This window comes from Myotis davidii, unplaced genomic scaffold (assembly GCF_000327345.1).
Source record: "Myotis davidii unplaced genomic scaffold, ASM32734v1 scaffold184, whole genome shotgun sequence".
NCBI classification, from domain to species: Eukaryota; Metazoa; Chordata; class Mammalia; order Chiroptera; family Vespertilionidae; genus Myotis; species Myotis davidii.
Genome location: NW_006297021.1, coordinates 5,041,078 through 5,058,205, shown reverse-complemented (window position 1 = coordinate 5,058,205; position 17,128 = coordinate 5,041,078). Strand labels below are relative to the sequence as shown.

General features: G+C 50.0%; 1 protein-coding gene across 1 annotated transcript in view; it reads right to left on the bottom strand.

Annotated features, from left to right (window-relative positions):
* Positions 1–9,055, bottom strand: part of WWC2 (WW and C2 domain containing 2) — a 63,938-nt gene extending 54,883 nt beyond the window's left edge. Inside the window, exon 1 of the mRNA XM_015569745.1 lies at positions 8,842–9,055. Within this exon, the coding sequence (XP_015425231.1) occupies positions 8,842–9,040 (199 nt within the window). The 5' untranslated portion in view covers positions 9,041–9,055. The remainder of the gene's footprint in view (positions 1–8,841) is intronic.
* Between the last annotated feature and the right edge of the window lie 8,073 nt (positions 9,056–17,128).

Here is a 17,128-nt window from a genome sequence, read left to right as displayed (position 1 = left end):
TCGGGTGCTTCCCCGCGTGGCCCCGTGTGGTGTACATGCCCTTCTCCGGGAGCTGGAAGTTACATGACTTTTTTGGATGGCAATCTCTGCGTTGTCACTCTGTAAGTTAAATCCAGGTACAATTGGAACAGGCGGCTCGTATGGGCTGGCCACCCTATGACTATGAGAGCCTGTTCTTGACAAATTAGGATGAAAAATCAAGTTCTCAGTTTGCTGGAGTGTCTTGTGGCATGCCCTGTCTCCAGCCTCAATACGCCCCAACTTGGAATTTCTGGTTGACCCCAAAGACTGGAGTCAAAACCCAGAGACACGAGGTGATCTGCTGTGACCACACGGGTCGCTGGCTCTGGGAATGATGAACCTCGTGTCCAGGGGTGAGGGAAAGCACTCAGGCAGTTCCGGCTGAGCAGCCTGGGTCCCCTTTGGGCCGGGACAGGCCCGGGGTGACTATGGAAGTGGCCCGGGTCAGCCACATGACTGCAAGTGCTGCCTCAGCCCTGGGCCCTGTGTCACAGTCGCTGGCTAACCAAGGGGAGCTTTCTCTAAAGTGGCATGTGTTCTGAACACTCGTCTTCACAGATGTAAATGCTTCAATCTGCAAAAGGAGAACATCTCATGTAGTGTGGGGGAAACGGGCTAGAGTCCACGTCTAAAGAAGAGACCGGAGGGACAGCCCCTCCAGCCAAGAATTAAGGGCATCATCACTGCAGGGGCAGCCCAGCCACGTGGTGAAATGAGAACAGGCAGAGACCAGCCAATAAGGGCCTAAATGTCTCCCTTTTAACTATTCATTACAGTAAAAGGCTAAGATGCAAATCAACCGAATGGAGGAACCACTGGTCACTATGACACGCACTGACTACTAGGGGCAGACGCTGAAATCAATAAAAATATTTTTTTTTAAAAAAAGAAAGAAATGTACGTGGAAAACTTGAAATGTTTATGTTGTAATGGTTACGCTAAGATTTGTACTCGCAGTTTCCTTTCAGAATCTTTATGGGCTTTCTCTCCCCATCTCCCTGCTTCCCGGGAACTGGCACGCTTTCAGTAAGACACCTGCCAACGGCTGCCCGGCCACGCAGCACTGCATGCCGGTGACCGTGGTGCGATTATGACAACAGTCACGGCAGTAAACGGCAGCACTGATTTTAAAAAGCAGCAGCGACCTCAGGAGACTGGCTTCAGCACCGGCCACGCAGGAGTCTGCGCAGCACAAACACGACAGGAGAGCGCGCTCAGGGCACCCGGAGGCTCCATACAGCTGAAGGCTCCGTCTCCGTCAAATGTACAATTTGCCGAACAGATTCGTGAATATTTAATAAATGTCAATATTCAAGAACTCTATTACACAAGTGTGGTCCTTCTGTTGAGGAGACTGGCTTCAGCACCGGCCACGCAGGAGTCTGCGCAGCACAAACACGACAGGAGAGCGCGCTCAGGGCACCCGGAGGCTCCATACAGCTGAAGGCTCCGTCTCCGTCAAATGTACAATTTGCCGAACAGATTCGTGAATATTTATTAAATGTCAATATTCAAGAACTCTATTACACAAGTGTGGTCCTCCTGTTGTTATTAAGACCCGGTGGCCTTGGAGCCCACTGTAGCCTAAAGTGTCCATGTTGCCGCTGGATGAGAGGAGCAATAGAGGCCTTCCTGTGAACGCCGGGAACCTCGAGGAGTTCGCACCCACACAGACGTGACCCGTTGGGGCTGGAGCACCTCTGTGAGTTAGAGTTTACCACGGGGATGACGTTCGACTCTGCGGAAGAATATGCTTTCCGTCTGCCGTGCCTGCTTCTGTCCCTTCCGCTGCGCTTAGCAAGAATGAATGAAACGAACAGGAGCAACTCTCCTGACCTTCCTTTTTGGACACTGTCTGCTGCGTTTGTTCACGATCCGTTTCTACAGACAATCGCTGACCACCCGCCACACGCAGCAGGGGAGACCAGATGCCAGGCACGCCCCTCCTTCCTAGAACTTACATGGAAGACACCGTGACGCGTGGATTTTAAAAACACGTAACCGTCTTATGCAGGAGGGAGTCAGGAGCCTCAGGAGGAGCCGGGTAAATGCCAGGGCAGCTCAGAGACCAGGGGTTTCCTGGACGGACAAGGTCCCCGGCACAGGCAGTGCCTGCAAGGGCTTTGCCGGATCCCAGACAAGGGCCCCAGGCCCCGCCCTGCTTCTCTCTCCAGCCCCCTCCCCGCCCTCAGCGCACCGACTTCCTTTCCTTCCTCTCCTTCCTCGGGCAGCCCTGCCTTCTGTGGCCTCCCCAGGCCTTTGCCTCCGCTGTGGTCTTCCTTCTTCTCAGAAGCTTCTGGTCCCCCATCCCCCGGTTCTGGGGCCTGCTTAGCGCATTCGGGCCCACGCCCCTCCCTAATCAACCAGCTGCCCCTTGGGATGGCAGGAGCCTTTGTTCCAGCCTCGATGGAGGCTGGACTGTCCGCATTCCACTGCCCTTCCTCACTTCCCCTCCTCCAAGAGGGACAGCCTGAGGCTCCTTAACTCCAGGTGAAGGGAGACCCCCGTGTGAGCCGCTGTGAGCCCCGGGAAGGCACCAGGCCAGGCCAGGCCAGGGTCTCGGAGGGACTGTGGGAGAGCGCCCCTAAACATGTGAGGTGCTGATAGGATGGTTCGGACTGTTGTTTTGATGGAAGGTTGTACATTAAGTGAAAAAAGCGGTTTATAAAACCGTATGTATAACATAATCCCACTAGAGGTATATTTAGAACTGTGTGTGTGTCAACGTGGAAAAGTCTAGAAGGATTCACACTAACAGGTTTAGGATAATGAGTTATCACTAGGCTGTGTGAATATGGATAATATTTTACTTTCTGTTATTCACCTGCATTTTCTACTTTTCGCCTATGCACATCTATCCCTCTTATAATTTTTTTTTTTAAAGGGAAAAGAATGAAAGGCACAAGGTAATGAGGGTGTGAATTAGGAAAATGGCAGCAGAAAGAAGGCTGAAGGACCAAATCTGAGATGATATAATAGAGGAAAATATCATCAAGGATTGACAAGATGGTTCTACATTTTTCAAGTCAGTAACCATGAGGACTATAACATTTCAAACAAATGATACCATCAAAGGGAGACTGAAGAACCCCATTTTGTATCTGTTTTGAAGTTTTGACCACAATGTCTGCCAAGACACCGGGAGAATCAGAGCCAGGAATCCAGACGGGAAAGTCACGTGTGTAGTCAGGGCCGGGGAGCCCTGCTGCGGGTGGAGGGCAGCGGCGAGAGGGGGAGGGCAGCGGTGAGAGGGGGAGGGCACACCTACGGAGAGTGACGGACACAGGGACCCCAGAGGAGTCGGAGGGACTGAGGAGAGAAAGAACAGCGTGAAGTAGGAAGAGGGCAGGTTCCAGGCGAAGGCGTGGCTGCCTGTGTCACCTCCATACCCCGGCGGAAGGAACAGGGGCCACTGAGAAGAGTCCCCGACTTTGACAAGCCGTGAAATTTGTGAACGCTCACACAGGCATGATACCACTAACAACGGTTAGTCATCACCACCAGCTGTAAATTTTCTCTTTATAAAATACCTTAACAATTTATCCTCCTAGGAAAATATAAAGGATGAAATGAGACAGAGATGAAGCAGACAGGCCCCTAATGTATTTTCTTTCCTCTAGAGCAGGGTGGGGAACCTTTTTCTCTGCCAAGGGCCATTTGGATATTTGTAACTTCATTCGCTTAGTATAAACGTATGTTGCTATGAAAAAAGCTCCTAGATTTGTGGAATTTCGAGTCCCGCCTGCGGTTGCCTTGGCAGGGCCAGACCAAACCATTTCGCGGGTCTCATACACCCCCCACCCCTGGGCTAAGGGAAATAACTCCACAAAGAGTGTCATCTGTACTGGAGTTCAGCATCTACACTGGAGGAGTTCATCACGCCTGGCCCTCCTGCTATTCTGACCCTAACACAGGGGAGCTGGTTGGGGGTAATGAGGAGGCACACACACACCACCCAACCTCTCCCACTTGACAACACCCCAAAACCAGAGACAAAGGACGGAAAACACTCAGAGCCCGGTTCTACAGAGTCATAATACGCCAGGGGCTTGAGGAGGGAACTCGGGGCTCACAGGACCGCATGGTGGGCGAATTATCCACATGGCGGGCGGCTTATCCGCAGCCCTGGGAGGCAGTGAGAAGTATGAGCCAGACACCAGGAAAGAGGCTGCGGAGGAGCAGAGAGGAGGGGGAGATGATCGAAAGGAGAGTTGAGGGAGTGTCTAGGTTTGTTGCCCATTTTTAAGTTGGGTTGTCTTTTTAATGTTGATTTTCAGGAGTTAGTCATCCGTTCCGGATCTGGGTTCTTTGTCAGATATGTGTACTGTAAATATTCAACAAGGATATTGTATTCAGTAGTATATCCTTTAAAATATTCGCGTGAAGACTCCATTCACAAAATCAAACACATTTCATCATGTGAAGACTCTATTCACAAAATCAAACACTGCATTTGCATGAAGCTCTAGGCCAGGTCAAACCAAGCTGAGATGACAGAATTAGAACACCTGGCCGCACTGGAGGGGGGGCGATGGGAAGTGGGCAGGAAAGAACTTACTGAGGTCGTGAGCACATTCGGTACGTTAACTAGAATGGAACTTGTCAAATCTCACTGAAAAACACACTTAAAATCTGTGCATTTTCTTGTATGTAAATGAGATCTCAATTACTAAAGAAAAGACAAAAAATGAGGGTAGAACTCTGACCTTACCAAAAAGTTATTTACTTCTGATTTTAGTAATAATATCAAAACCTTACAAACAGTATTTCATGATTACCTTCTGGTTAGTTAACCTCCCCCACCAATATCTATACCCACTCGACCTCCTCACCCACTCAAAAGTGAACTCCATCATAAAACACAGGCCTATTACACTACCACTGCCAAGGTCAAATCTTTTACTTACAGATATTTAATGGTGTTACATAGAAATAGTAGTAAACAGCCAAACGTTCTCCATTTCATTTTTTATTAAAATAAAGAGAAAATAATGCTGAAACTATACAATATCAAGACACAACATATGTGTGGACAGCTGTTAGGAGACGATAACACCGTGTGCTCCCTTGCCGCTCCCGGGCTGTCTGTAAGATTAATGAGCGGATGGGGCAGGTCCTGTTAGTGGGAGGACGACTGCCTGGCGTCATCTGGGCCCGTCGGGGCAGTGAGTCCCTCGGCCGCTGGGAGACCGTCGCTGCACTAAAGCAGCATGGGAGGCCTAGAAGCTGATATTCTGATCATTAAGGTTTTCAATACTCCGAATGGTGCTTCCTGAAGCACAAGTTATACTTGAAATGCACTTCAATGTCTTCAAAAACGAACAAGAGGCTTCTCATCTGTGAGTGAAACGATAAGCTCTTTCTCCCTCTAACATGCAGGAGGTTATCATTACACCAGGGCCCACGGATAAAGAAAGATGCAGTCACTGGCCTCCAGCCGCTCACAAAATTTAGTGAGAAACACACAAATAGGTCATTTAAACCAATATGAGGAGAGACTTTTAAAAATCCCTAAGGACCTGGTACTACAGCACCTCAATGAGAAGCGGGCGGGGACCTGTGAGGTGGAGGGTTGGGTACTAGAGGGGCCTTTGGGAAGCAGCGGGGCCTGGGCAGGCGGACCCCAGAGGGACAGAGGGACGATGCAGTTGGCCAAGAGGGAGGGCCCAGGGGCTGGGCAGACAGTGCTTGGGGCTAAAACCAACCGATGAAAGGAAGGCCAAGGAGGCACAGGGCACAGCCGCGTGCCCTCTGTGTCAGGCAGGCGGGCGGGCAGGGCCGGGCGGGAGAGGGACATGCAGGCCTAAGGGAAGAGGACTGCACAGAGCCTTACAGAGGCATCAGATGCACCTGTCCTCTGGGCAAGGCCTCAGAGACCAGCTCGTCAGCATCAGCCTCAGGAAGTACCGGAGGTCATCGCCCAAGGAGATGCGCAGGGCACAAGCAGAGACTGCTCCAGAAGCCCCAGCCCAGGCCCAGGTGAGGAGGGACGGCCAGGTAGGTAAAATGATGCCCACGCCGGCGCCATGAAACCCAGGCATAAAGAGCCGGAGTGCCGGGACTGTCAGATCCAGGAAGACGAGACCGCGGTGGGACCGGACCTTGTCGGCTGAGGGGCTCGGGGACCTTGGCAGGAGCAGTCTCTGTGAAAGGAGGGTGGATGACAGACACAGTGAAGTCCCCGCAGAGGTGGCTTCCAGCAAGTTTCACAGCGAAGGGGAAGGAGAGGACCCCAGTGGGCAAGGCATCTGGTTGAAAGATGGTTTTGAGTGTGAGTGAGCAGGAGGCAGGGAGGGAGGGAGGAAGAGGGGGGGTTGTTTTATTTGTTTTGGTTTTATGTTGATAGTTTCCAGTGTTTAAATACTAAGACAAAAGAACCACTAGAAATAGGAATATAGAAATGGTGGAGAAAATGTCACGACCGGGAAATAATTGGTAAGGATACCAAGGAGGAGAGGAGGCTGGGATATAAAGTTACTAAGAGGGGTCTGGGGTGAGGGGGAAGGACACCTCTTCTACTGACACGGAAGAGAAAGCCGGAGGGGGGCTCAGAAACCAGGTCTGTATGCAGGTGGTGGAGGGATAGGAGGGAATGAACTTTCACATTTGGTGCCACAGAGCTTATTTCTGTTGAACCAGGACAGGTAGGCTTGTTCCTGGTTTCCCAAATTATTTAAGGGGGAAAAAAGCTAAATTTTTATAGATAGAAAATAAGTATAAAAGTGAGATTAAATAGCTATACATTTCGGACATTCCATTGCCTTGTTTATTTGCAAAGACATAAAAATGAATTATGATCATTTAAAATGAACTTAATTTTAACAAAATTAGCCCCTTCCACCATAACATTAAAACATTTGGATGTCAATCATTAATAATCAATAACATAGTGTCATGAAAGGGTCATTACAAATACAAGAATAAAAGCTAACTTCAAAGCTCACAATTATGAATCCTTCATGGAATCTGCAGAAGCTTTTAGGGAGAGATAACAACTCTGTAACAAAGTGACATCTCTCCTGATCACATAAAAAGAACGGAGGCAGAACGGACACGCGGCACCTGTGTTTGTGTGAACCCTCTGCGTGGAGCTGTTCCCACCAGGAGCACCGCGTTTCATGGGAAACCAACACACCTCTCCCTGCGAGCCCGGCCGTGCCTGGCCCCCAGCCCCGCTGGCACAGCTCAGGGACCACAGTGCTGCCTGCGTCCCGGGGCAGGCAGACCTTCACCAGCCACGCTTCTCGACAGTCACCTCCTCGGATGCCCGGCTGGGGTGAGCGTCGTCTTACTATCTGACCTTGGTTGTCTCCCAGGGGAGCGCCTCCTTTCGGTGGGAATCGCTGGAGGGCGACCTTCACCTGAACCCCACTTTTACTGGAGCCTCGCGTGGGCTCACCGGGAGACCCGAAGCCTTGCCAACCCCTCCAGCCGCCAGCCGCACACCCAGGGCCTCCAGCCGCTGGAGTTCAGGCGCCCTGAGCGCTCCCATCAGTCGTCCTGGGAGATGGAGGTTTGCCCGGAGAATGAAAGGCCCCGAGGGAGTCAGGGCAAGGACAGTCCCACACACGGGTCTGTGCTGTGAACAGACTCCACCTACTAACATCCTCAGCTTCCGAAGAGGCCCCCTGTGCACGTGGGCCTTCCATGCTCCGAAGCTTGCACGTGTTTACAGGGCGGCTGCAAGGCATCAGCATGAACGGGCATCGGCTAAAGTGACTGCCATGTGACGTCAGTCCTAAGGTACAACATGGAACTATATTGCATAGAATTTTAACAGACCTAAGAGAATAAGGTAACAGAATATAAACTAATCATGTATGTCTCAAAATCTATAAAAGTAAAATAATTATTCTAAAGTGAAATAAAATATGTATTAGTGAGTGTCATGTGCCACCATCTAAACAAAATTTTCAAGAGGTAAACAGCTCACTGTAAATATAAACACACACACATAAAAGTGAGCATATAAAACCCTTCAAGCACATGTTTAAAAGCGGCCACGGCCGCGCAAGTCCTCTGCCCAGCCTGGCCGTGCCAGGGGTGAGACAGACGTCAAAGCTCTTAAAGTGAGAGGTGCTTCCCCCCCCACCCCCCACGACCACAAAGAACTCAGGAAGCTGAGGCAAGACGAGGGCAGGGCTTCCCACAGCCTCAGCTGTGCTTCCCAGCTGGTCACCCTCATACACACACCCTCACACACACACCCTCACATCCACAGATACACTCTCGCGCACACACCCTCACACACACACCCTCACTCACACTCACTCTCATACACACACACCCTCACACACACTCACTCTCATACACACACACCCTCACACACACTCACTCTCATACACAAACACACACTCACACACACCCTCACATGCACAGATACACTCTCATACACACATACCCTCACACACACACACAGAGCTGTGCCATTAGACCGTACCGTGCCAGCACTGCCTCAGGCCGTGGTGAGGACCAGAGGAGGAGCCCAGCCTGAAGGGGCGGTGGTCATGACAAGAGGCCGCCAGCCCTGCACTGAGGAAAACTCACTCCCTGCTGGGGGGTGGGGAGGTGGGGGTGGCGGGGGCAGACAGACAGACAGACAACACCTTTCTCTCTCTGCCCCCATAACCCCAGCTCTACACACATGCCCCAAACTCCAAATTGGACATCCCGTTGAATATCTGTCATGAGAGAGTGGGGGCTGACATAAAGAACTGCTCTGTGAACGGTCTCCTCTTTTGCGTGGCTCCAGATGGGGGTGGAGAGGGGGAGGGAGAGTACTTTCCCATACGGCCGCTTCTCCCGCAAAGGAACACTTACTGTTGATGTGGTCGATGTAGTAGACACCAATCTGGGGGTCAAACCCGGCTTCCCAGCCCCACGGCAGCTCATCCCCAACACAGTCAGCAAACGACAAGGGCTTCGTCAACCTGCAAGAAACCAGGACAATGCACGGTGACTTTTCCCATCCAACTGCACGTCCAAATCCAGCCCCAGCCCCCGCGTGTCCACGCTGCATCTCCTCTCAGTTCTGCTGTTTCCAGAGTTTGCACCACTTTAGGTTTGAAATCCTAAAGAAAAAAACAGAACATCCAAAAAAGTAGCAATAAGTCGTAACACCCTTTGGAAAGTTCCCAGCTCAACACTGGGAGATACCTATACACAAGGCTCTACCAGGAGCACTCCCGCTGAGAGCCGGGGGCGGGGCCGCTCTCTCTGGCTCACAGTTCAGCAGCCATCCATCCCATCCCCTGCCCAAGAGAAACCCGCCCGATCTGAAGTCATCCTGCCAGCACCTCTCCGACAGACGCCTGCCTGCCACGCCGACCTCAGGCTTGGATGCTCTTAGCTAAGTTACCGAACACTCGATGGTGAGGTCCACTAGGAGTTCTTGAGAGGAGACACAAATACCTTATTTTTGTAAGTATCTTGTATGTAACAGTCATTGAACAAAAAAGTTTCTTTAATATTTTTTATTAATTTCAGAGACACACAAAGTATTTACACATCAATGGGGTCTCCCCCTCTGAAACTGCCTAGTATCTTCTCTTTAAGCTGTAAAACCAGTGGGAAACCAGTTTCCGAACAGAGGACGGGTTTCAGACTCAGCTGTGGCTGGTTTCCCCTCTCCCTTCGTCTGGCTTCCGAGGCTCCCCTGGGCCTTGGAGCAGCTCACAGCACAGAACAGTGACGCCCCGTTGTGGAGTGACCAGCGGCAGCGGACACAGCTTCTAACGTCACGTGATGGCACCCAGCACGGCTCCCACCTGCGAAGTCACCTGGGATCCTCTAACCCAGTGATGGCGAACCTTCTGAGCTCGGCGTGTCAGCATTTTGAAAAACCCTAACTTAACTCTGGTGCCGTGTCACATACAGACATTTTTTGATCTTTGCAACCACAGTAAGACAAAGACTTATATTTTTGTTATTTATTTTATATATTGAAATGCCATTTAACAAAGAAAAATCAACCAAAAAAATGAGTTCGTGTGTCACCTCTGACACGCGTGTCATAGGTTCGCCATCACTGCTCTAATCCACGCAAGTGAGTATCAACTCTCTCGTGGCCCAACTGAAACACGCGTCACTTGCAGAATCACATCACTCATCAGAACAGCAAACTGCGCCATTTCCCTCAGGATGCCGGGAGGACAGCGGAACAAGGGAACCCTTCCTCCCGGGCCCGCCCGCAGCAGCCCTCCTCCCAGGACCCACGCCCCATGCATGGAAGGAAGACAGCGTCTCTCCTCTCGGGCTTCCCTTTGCATGAAGTCCGTGCTGAAGACGGCTCCAGAGCCTTGACCTTCAAAGCCAGTGCAACCACTGACTCGCCACAGTGAGACCCCTTCCTGACTCCTCTCTGGACCACAGCTTCCTTCTGCAGGTGGGGCGCACATGGCCCTGCCCCCACACTTTACCAGCCTCCAGCATGAATGGGAGGAGAGGAGGGGATTGCTCTAGGACAGTGACGGCGAACCTATGACACGCGTGTCAGAGGTGACACGCGAACTCATTTTTTTGGTTGATTTTTCTTTGTTAAATGGCATTTCAATATATAAAATAAATAACAAAAATATAAGTCTTTGTTTTACTATGGTTGCAAAGATCAAAAAATGTCTATATGTGACACGGCACCAGAGTTAAGTTAGGGTTTTTCAAAATGCTGATACGCCGAGCTCAAAAGGTTCGCCATCGCTGCTCTAGGACATGGTAATGGCCAATAAATGGTGATTCATACAAGCAGGATAAGTGAGCTGTCTCCTGTACGCTCCAGAGGAACCAGTCGGTCTGTCCTCGCAGCCGGCAGCATCGGCACCTGGGGGCTGGTTGGAAATCACCTTCCTGGACCTGCAGGCGGCTCTCAGAACCGGAACCCCCGGGGCCCAGTGTCTGGCCCTCCGGGTAAGGCTGGGGGTTGGAACCACTGGCGCAGAAGCGAAGAGCTTGAAGTTTGGACCGGAGACCTGGGTGGAGCCCTGTTCTGCCACTTACTTGCTGCACAGCCGAGGGCAGGTTTATAACCTTAGAAGCCCCCGTTTCCCAATCTATTTCCTAAAAGGGGGGGTGGGAGGGTGAAGTTTAAATGAGAACTGAACAGAAGAGTGCCTGACAAGTGGTAAGCTTCGATATGTATTGGGCGAGTCAAATGAGCCTCGGACACGGTAAGCAACCTGCCCAAATAAGGCAATCTGCCATATTTACTTTCTAAACCTGGAGTCAATCTGAGCTCAATCTGAGTTGAAAAAACAAACTGCGTTCTTAGAATTGTGCTCAAATTCCATGTTATATAAACTGCCCAGGAAAACTGAGTTTTCTCTTGACAAAGGAATTGGATACTACAGCCAGACATCCCCACGCCATAGGCAGCGGCCTGGCTCCCTCGTCTACAAGACGGGTCTCTGACCACCTCGATAAAGCTGGTCAGGTAACGCCCCAGCCGGGGGACATCACATGGCATTCTGTCTGAGGACTCCCTTTCCCCGGCTCCTTCAGCAATGCTGTCTGAGAGGTGCGTGTATCCTAAAAAAAGGACAAATAGGAAACCACGGAAACGGTACGTTTAAATGACAAGAGGGACACTACGCGAGTCCAGTCCTGGCGCCAAATGCACGCAGCGGCCTGGATGTGACAGGAACATAATCAACCGCCGGCATCAGAAGTCACCAACGCCCCGGACACCTGCTCAATTACAAGTCACGGGAACATGATTCTACCTGGAAAGAACCCAGTTTTTCCATCGACTGTTCAGCAGTAATAAGCAGTTTATTACCTGTCACTGCTCTAAGGCTGGAATTACATCTCCAGGGTACGTGTCACTGTGAACTCGGTTAAAAACCCAGACGCTTCCATGCCTGCAAAGTTTCACGGGAAACTTGTTTTGCAGTGTCACTTCCAACAGAAAAGCAACCCTTTATTTTCTGCATCTGGATAAACACGTATCTTTTCTCCACACTCTCTCATTCGGTAAACCCGTTAAATAAAAATGGATTCATTTCAAAATTGTAGGGTTTAATTCTTATCCAAATGACAAGGTATAAACAGAGTAACGTTCTCAGGTAGCAAACAGAATTCAGCACCGGGTTATGCTGCGATCCTGCTAACAGGGACATATTCCTACCATAGACTAAGAAGAAACACAACACAAAAAGAAACAACGGATGTATTCCAAAATGAAAAACAATATGAATCACAGCACATACATGTCCATGAGCCTCTAAGTGTCTTCCTCTTGTTTTGGGCAGAGTCCCTGACATACTCACCCTCCCTTTGATGTTGAGGGAGAAAGAACGGACGGAGTTGGTCTGCATTGTTTCCCACAACGCAGCGACATCCTGCAAAGAGCCTAAAGTTAACAAGAGCCTTTCTGCAGAATTCCAGAGATTACGGTTTGCTTAGAAACATCCTCCTGCGCCCCATGACCGGTGCAAAGAAAACGGTAAATGGCTGCAGCTCTTTGCCGAAGTTTACGTATAAAATCTGAACTGCGCATGGCATTTCCCTCCTTCGGGCACCGTCTCGTTCTTTCACACAATCTGTCACTGGGTGTTCCTGTCACATCACGGATACCTGTGCTACGACACGTACACATATTTGTGCTTCACGATTTCGTGACGGTGAACACCACGTGTGGGCAGGCACAAGTCCCGAAAAACCGAGTGTGCCCTAACTGCACTACGTGGGAAAGCACGTAACAGCGAGAAGCCATTTTCCGGTTAATAAAACTCTTGCCACGCTCCAACCCTCCCCGGCACGGTCCAAGGTGCACGTGAGAGGTCTGATCGGCTACGTTTCCTTGGCAGCCTCTCCCGGCCCTTGCTCAGCCCATCAGCTGGAGGACTGTCACCTGTCTGATGACAGAATCGCCCTCGGGAACTCCACGACGGCTCAGGGAAGACAGAAGGACGGGGTTTGCCATTTGAATCTTAAAGGGAGGGGGAAACACTGGAAAGATTTCCCCTCCCAATAATGATGCTGATTAGCTCCTCAAAACGACTTCTGCCTGTGTGTTTCTATGACTATTCCAGCAGAGAACCAGCCACACGAAGGCACAAAAAGCTGGCCTGCCCAGCTCATGTCCACAGGTTTAGTTTGTCATCCATGTTGGCCCTAGGCCCGCCCCCTACAGCCTCACCGCTGGTGCAGAGAGAACTCCATGAACCCCGCTTCCTCGCGAGGGGCTCCCAGATACTGGAGCACGATGACCTTGGTTCCCAGCTTGCACTCCTAGAACCCTAATGCCCATCCCGCTCTGTCTCCCACATCCTTCCCCCCAAAGCCTGCAGCCTCCTGCCCTTCACCCCATCCCTCTCTCCGCTCTGCAGCTCCCCTCCATCCCCGGTACCAAGTACTCATCTCCTCTCACAGCTCCTCTCCTCCCACCAGTCTGCCCACTCCCTCCTCAGATCTCCTGGCTCCTCTTCTGACATGCATTCCCCACCGGTCACTCCTTCCAACCTGCACCCTTAAACCAGGACTTCAGGAGGCCCCACCCAAATCGCCCTAATGCCGGCCGGCCGAGTCCTACGATTACTCGGGAATACACTTTTGAGAGGTGGTATTTGTGGGCGATTCCCCTCTGTCAGAGCACCTCGCTTATGCTGTTGCTATGGGGATACATATATTACTTGCAAAAATGTCAATACTTATAATATTTTATGTAAAAAAGCCGATTTTCATATAATTATACTAATAATATGAAGCATTTCCTGAGTGTTTGCCATGTACCACAGAGCTTCAATACAAATGAGTGTGTGAGTTAAATCCTCATAAAACTCTGCAGAGCAGTCAGATTGTCACTGACAGACTGGCCTGTGCAGGAAACAAAGCTTCCTGGGAATCACATAAACACGTGATGATGCAGCACACGCCTCGCACTAGTGAGCACCCGTGGTTTCTACGAAGTTCACGACGCAGTCTATGGCCACCCCTGCTATCAATGCCCGGGCCTGACTACTGATCCCCACTTCGATTTGACTGCCACCCACTTCTGGAAGAAGCGTCAAGAAAGGGGTCTCTTCAGTAGGTTCTGGAGGGAGCAGCGGGGAGGGGCCTGGCCTTGACGATGACACTGGCTGCCCCTAGAGCCTGTTCTCCAGCAACAAAGGCTGCATGCTGCCTGCACAGGCTCCACCTCTACACCCCCAGCAGGGGCGCTGAGGAGTACTACTTTCCTTCACAGGTAACAGGAAAAATACAGATCAAGGACATGCAACTCTTCCATTCTTTAGAGACTTAGCCAAAGATCAAAAGTAGCTTTTAAAAAATATTTCTCTTTTAAGTCCAGTGAAACCTCGTTCCTCGAAGGCTGTTCAAGAAGCGACCTGCTTGAAAACGGAATCATTTTTCCCATTAGAAATAATGTGAATGGAATTATCTGCTCCAGACCCCCAAGTGATTCCATGTCTCAACCTTCCTTAGATGCAGTGCCCGTCTAATGCACTGTTTAATTTATAACTAAACACGTCTTTTATTAAATGTACAGAACCACCCATGACTAGCCTTACAGGAACGTTCACCTATCACTGCCTGGGAAATACTCTCACTGGCTAGCCGCTTTCCCTTTATCCAATCAGCAACAGGTTTTCTACCCATTCAAGGCCTGTGGTTGCCGTGTTGTGAGCACTTCCACACGCGTAGCAACATTAGCGCTCTCGGTGGCCTCTTTACGTTTTAAAACTGTGCAAAGCCTCCATTTCGCCGGAACAGAAGCATTCTCTCCTTCATTTGTTGCCTTTGAGACGCTTTTGGTCATGCTGAGGTACCTTTTAAAATGTATTTTAAAAAAGAAAAGAAACAGAAAGTAACAAGTGTGGATGCGGATGGGAAACATGGGAACCCTGTACATGCTGGTGTGGATGTAAAAGGCGCGGTGTCTGCAGAAGACGGTACGGCAGAGCCTCCAAAAGCCAAACGCAGAACTGCTATCTGACCCGCAGTTCCACTCCTGGGTACAGACCTAAAGGACCTGCAGACGGGTACCCACACAACTGCATGTACACACACGCTCATGGCAGCGGTGGTCACAGTAGCCAAAAGGTAGGAACCACTCGAATTTTTGTCATTGGATAAGTGAGTACACAAAGTGTGGTGCATGCACGCAGTGGGGTACTATTCCCTGCTACAATGTGGACGCACCCCAAAACATGCTCAGTGAAAGCAGCACACACGGGGGTCCCATACAGACTGAAGTATGACTGCACATACGTGGAACAGCCAGGACAGATGGACCCATGAGGATAGAAGTATGTCCGTGGCTGCCAGGGGCAGAGAGGGGCACACGGAGAGAAAGGACTCTGGACGTCTGGAGTGAGGGAAACGCGTTGAACTAGCGCGATGGCGCTGGTGGTCGCACAACACTGATTATACTGTGTCATTTTAAACTAATTTGTGTTATGTGAATCTCACCTCAATAACCTGTTGTTTTCACCTTCATTGTTGAGAGTATTACAGATGTCCCACTGCCCCCCTCCACCCAGTTCCCGCCCCGCCCCACCCCAGGCCTTCGCCACCCTATTGTCTGTGTCCATAGGTAGTGCATAAATGTATATAAGATCTCTGAATAAACTGCTTTTTAATAGTAGTAAGTTCGAACAATGCTAAGACTCAAGTGAATAAAATATTTCCACAAGAGGAAGCAAGATAATAAAAACATGGGAAAGTGTTCAACTTCACTAGAATAAAACAAAACGCCAAACGAAACAATAATCAGGCTCAATTGTAAGCTTACGCGACTATCAAGTTTTGTTTTGTCTCAGTCGTAATGAAACTTAGTTCTGGTGAGGATGTGAGTAATCAGACACTCATTCTTGCTGGTGATTCAGTAACTTGATACAATCTTTTTAAGAAACAATTTGGCAGTATTAAAAGCCATTCACTTGTTGATTACGCCTAACCTAGGAATGCTATTCTCACACGGTGCACCCGCATCCTGTCCCACCTGGCACCCTCAGGAAGGTTCAGTAGCCACACACGGATGTCCCGCTCTCCAACCTGGGCCCGGCCCTGCTCTGCTCCCCAAATCCCCAGCACATGCACATGCCTGCCCCGTAAATAGTCAACAAGTCATCCATGTTGATTGAGGGCATGCAGCTTAGGAAGACAGCGATGAAAACAGGTGTGGAAGGATGGCCACTTGTTTTTAACTTTCCATTTATGTACATGTCATGGTAAGTGCATTTACCAAAAAGAACATGAGGGCTGATATGAGGTTGAACGTTGATAAACGTGTTTCCTGACCATGGGACCAGGTAGGAGAAAAATCTTTCGCATCGAAATGAATGGTCCTATGATAGTTTAGTTTATTCTAATTTACTGTTTGGCATCATAAGTGAACAGCCAAGGAGAACACTGAATCTTGGTTCCAAGGACGTAAAAGAATTCACCTCAGGTGTTTCAGTAATTCAGAAGGTGCTGCTTTTAAGTGTTTACCCTCCAGAAGCAAGCCTCGCGCTCTGCAAACACTTTCACCCCTACCTCTCCCCTCTCCTGAGTGCCAAGAAATGTTTGCTTGTGGGATCATTTGGTTTGGGAAAATAGTTTGAGAATTTAAGTGGCTCTGCTGGCAAAGGAGGCAGGAATGTCTGAGAGGAAGAAGGTTGAAAGCTTGTTGTCTAAACAAACGAACCAAGATCCACCAAGACGGTCTCATTCTCCTACGATGGCTCCAACAACCCGCAGCCATTCCGGTTTCAGCGCAGGGAACGGCTGCTCTGCTCGGGGCCAGGTCTGGGACAAGCCTGAGGGTCAGCCTGGGGGCCGGGCCCTGGCACCCCGCTAGGCGGAGAGGGCCTTGTTCTGCTCATCCTCCCTCTTAAAGAGGTTCATCAAAATGGACCTACATCACTTTCATCAACGTAAGGGACTGGGAAGACGGTGTTTGAATGCCTAGAACCTTATTCCGTAGGCACAATCCCAGTTAACACGCTTTCATTCCCAGCTATGTTTTTTCTTAAGTAAATATATGCATGTGTAGACTGATGCACAAATAACATGATACACATTTTGGCAAGACTAGTATTAAACTAAGTAAACTACATATATACTATAGTTTTGAGTCCTGCTTTAAAAGACACAAGTATTACATTCTCATTATGAGGAATACGCAAAA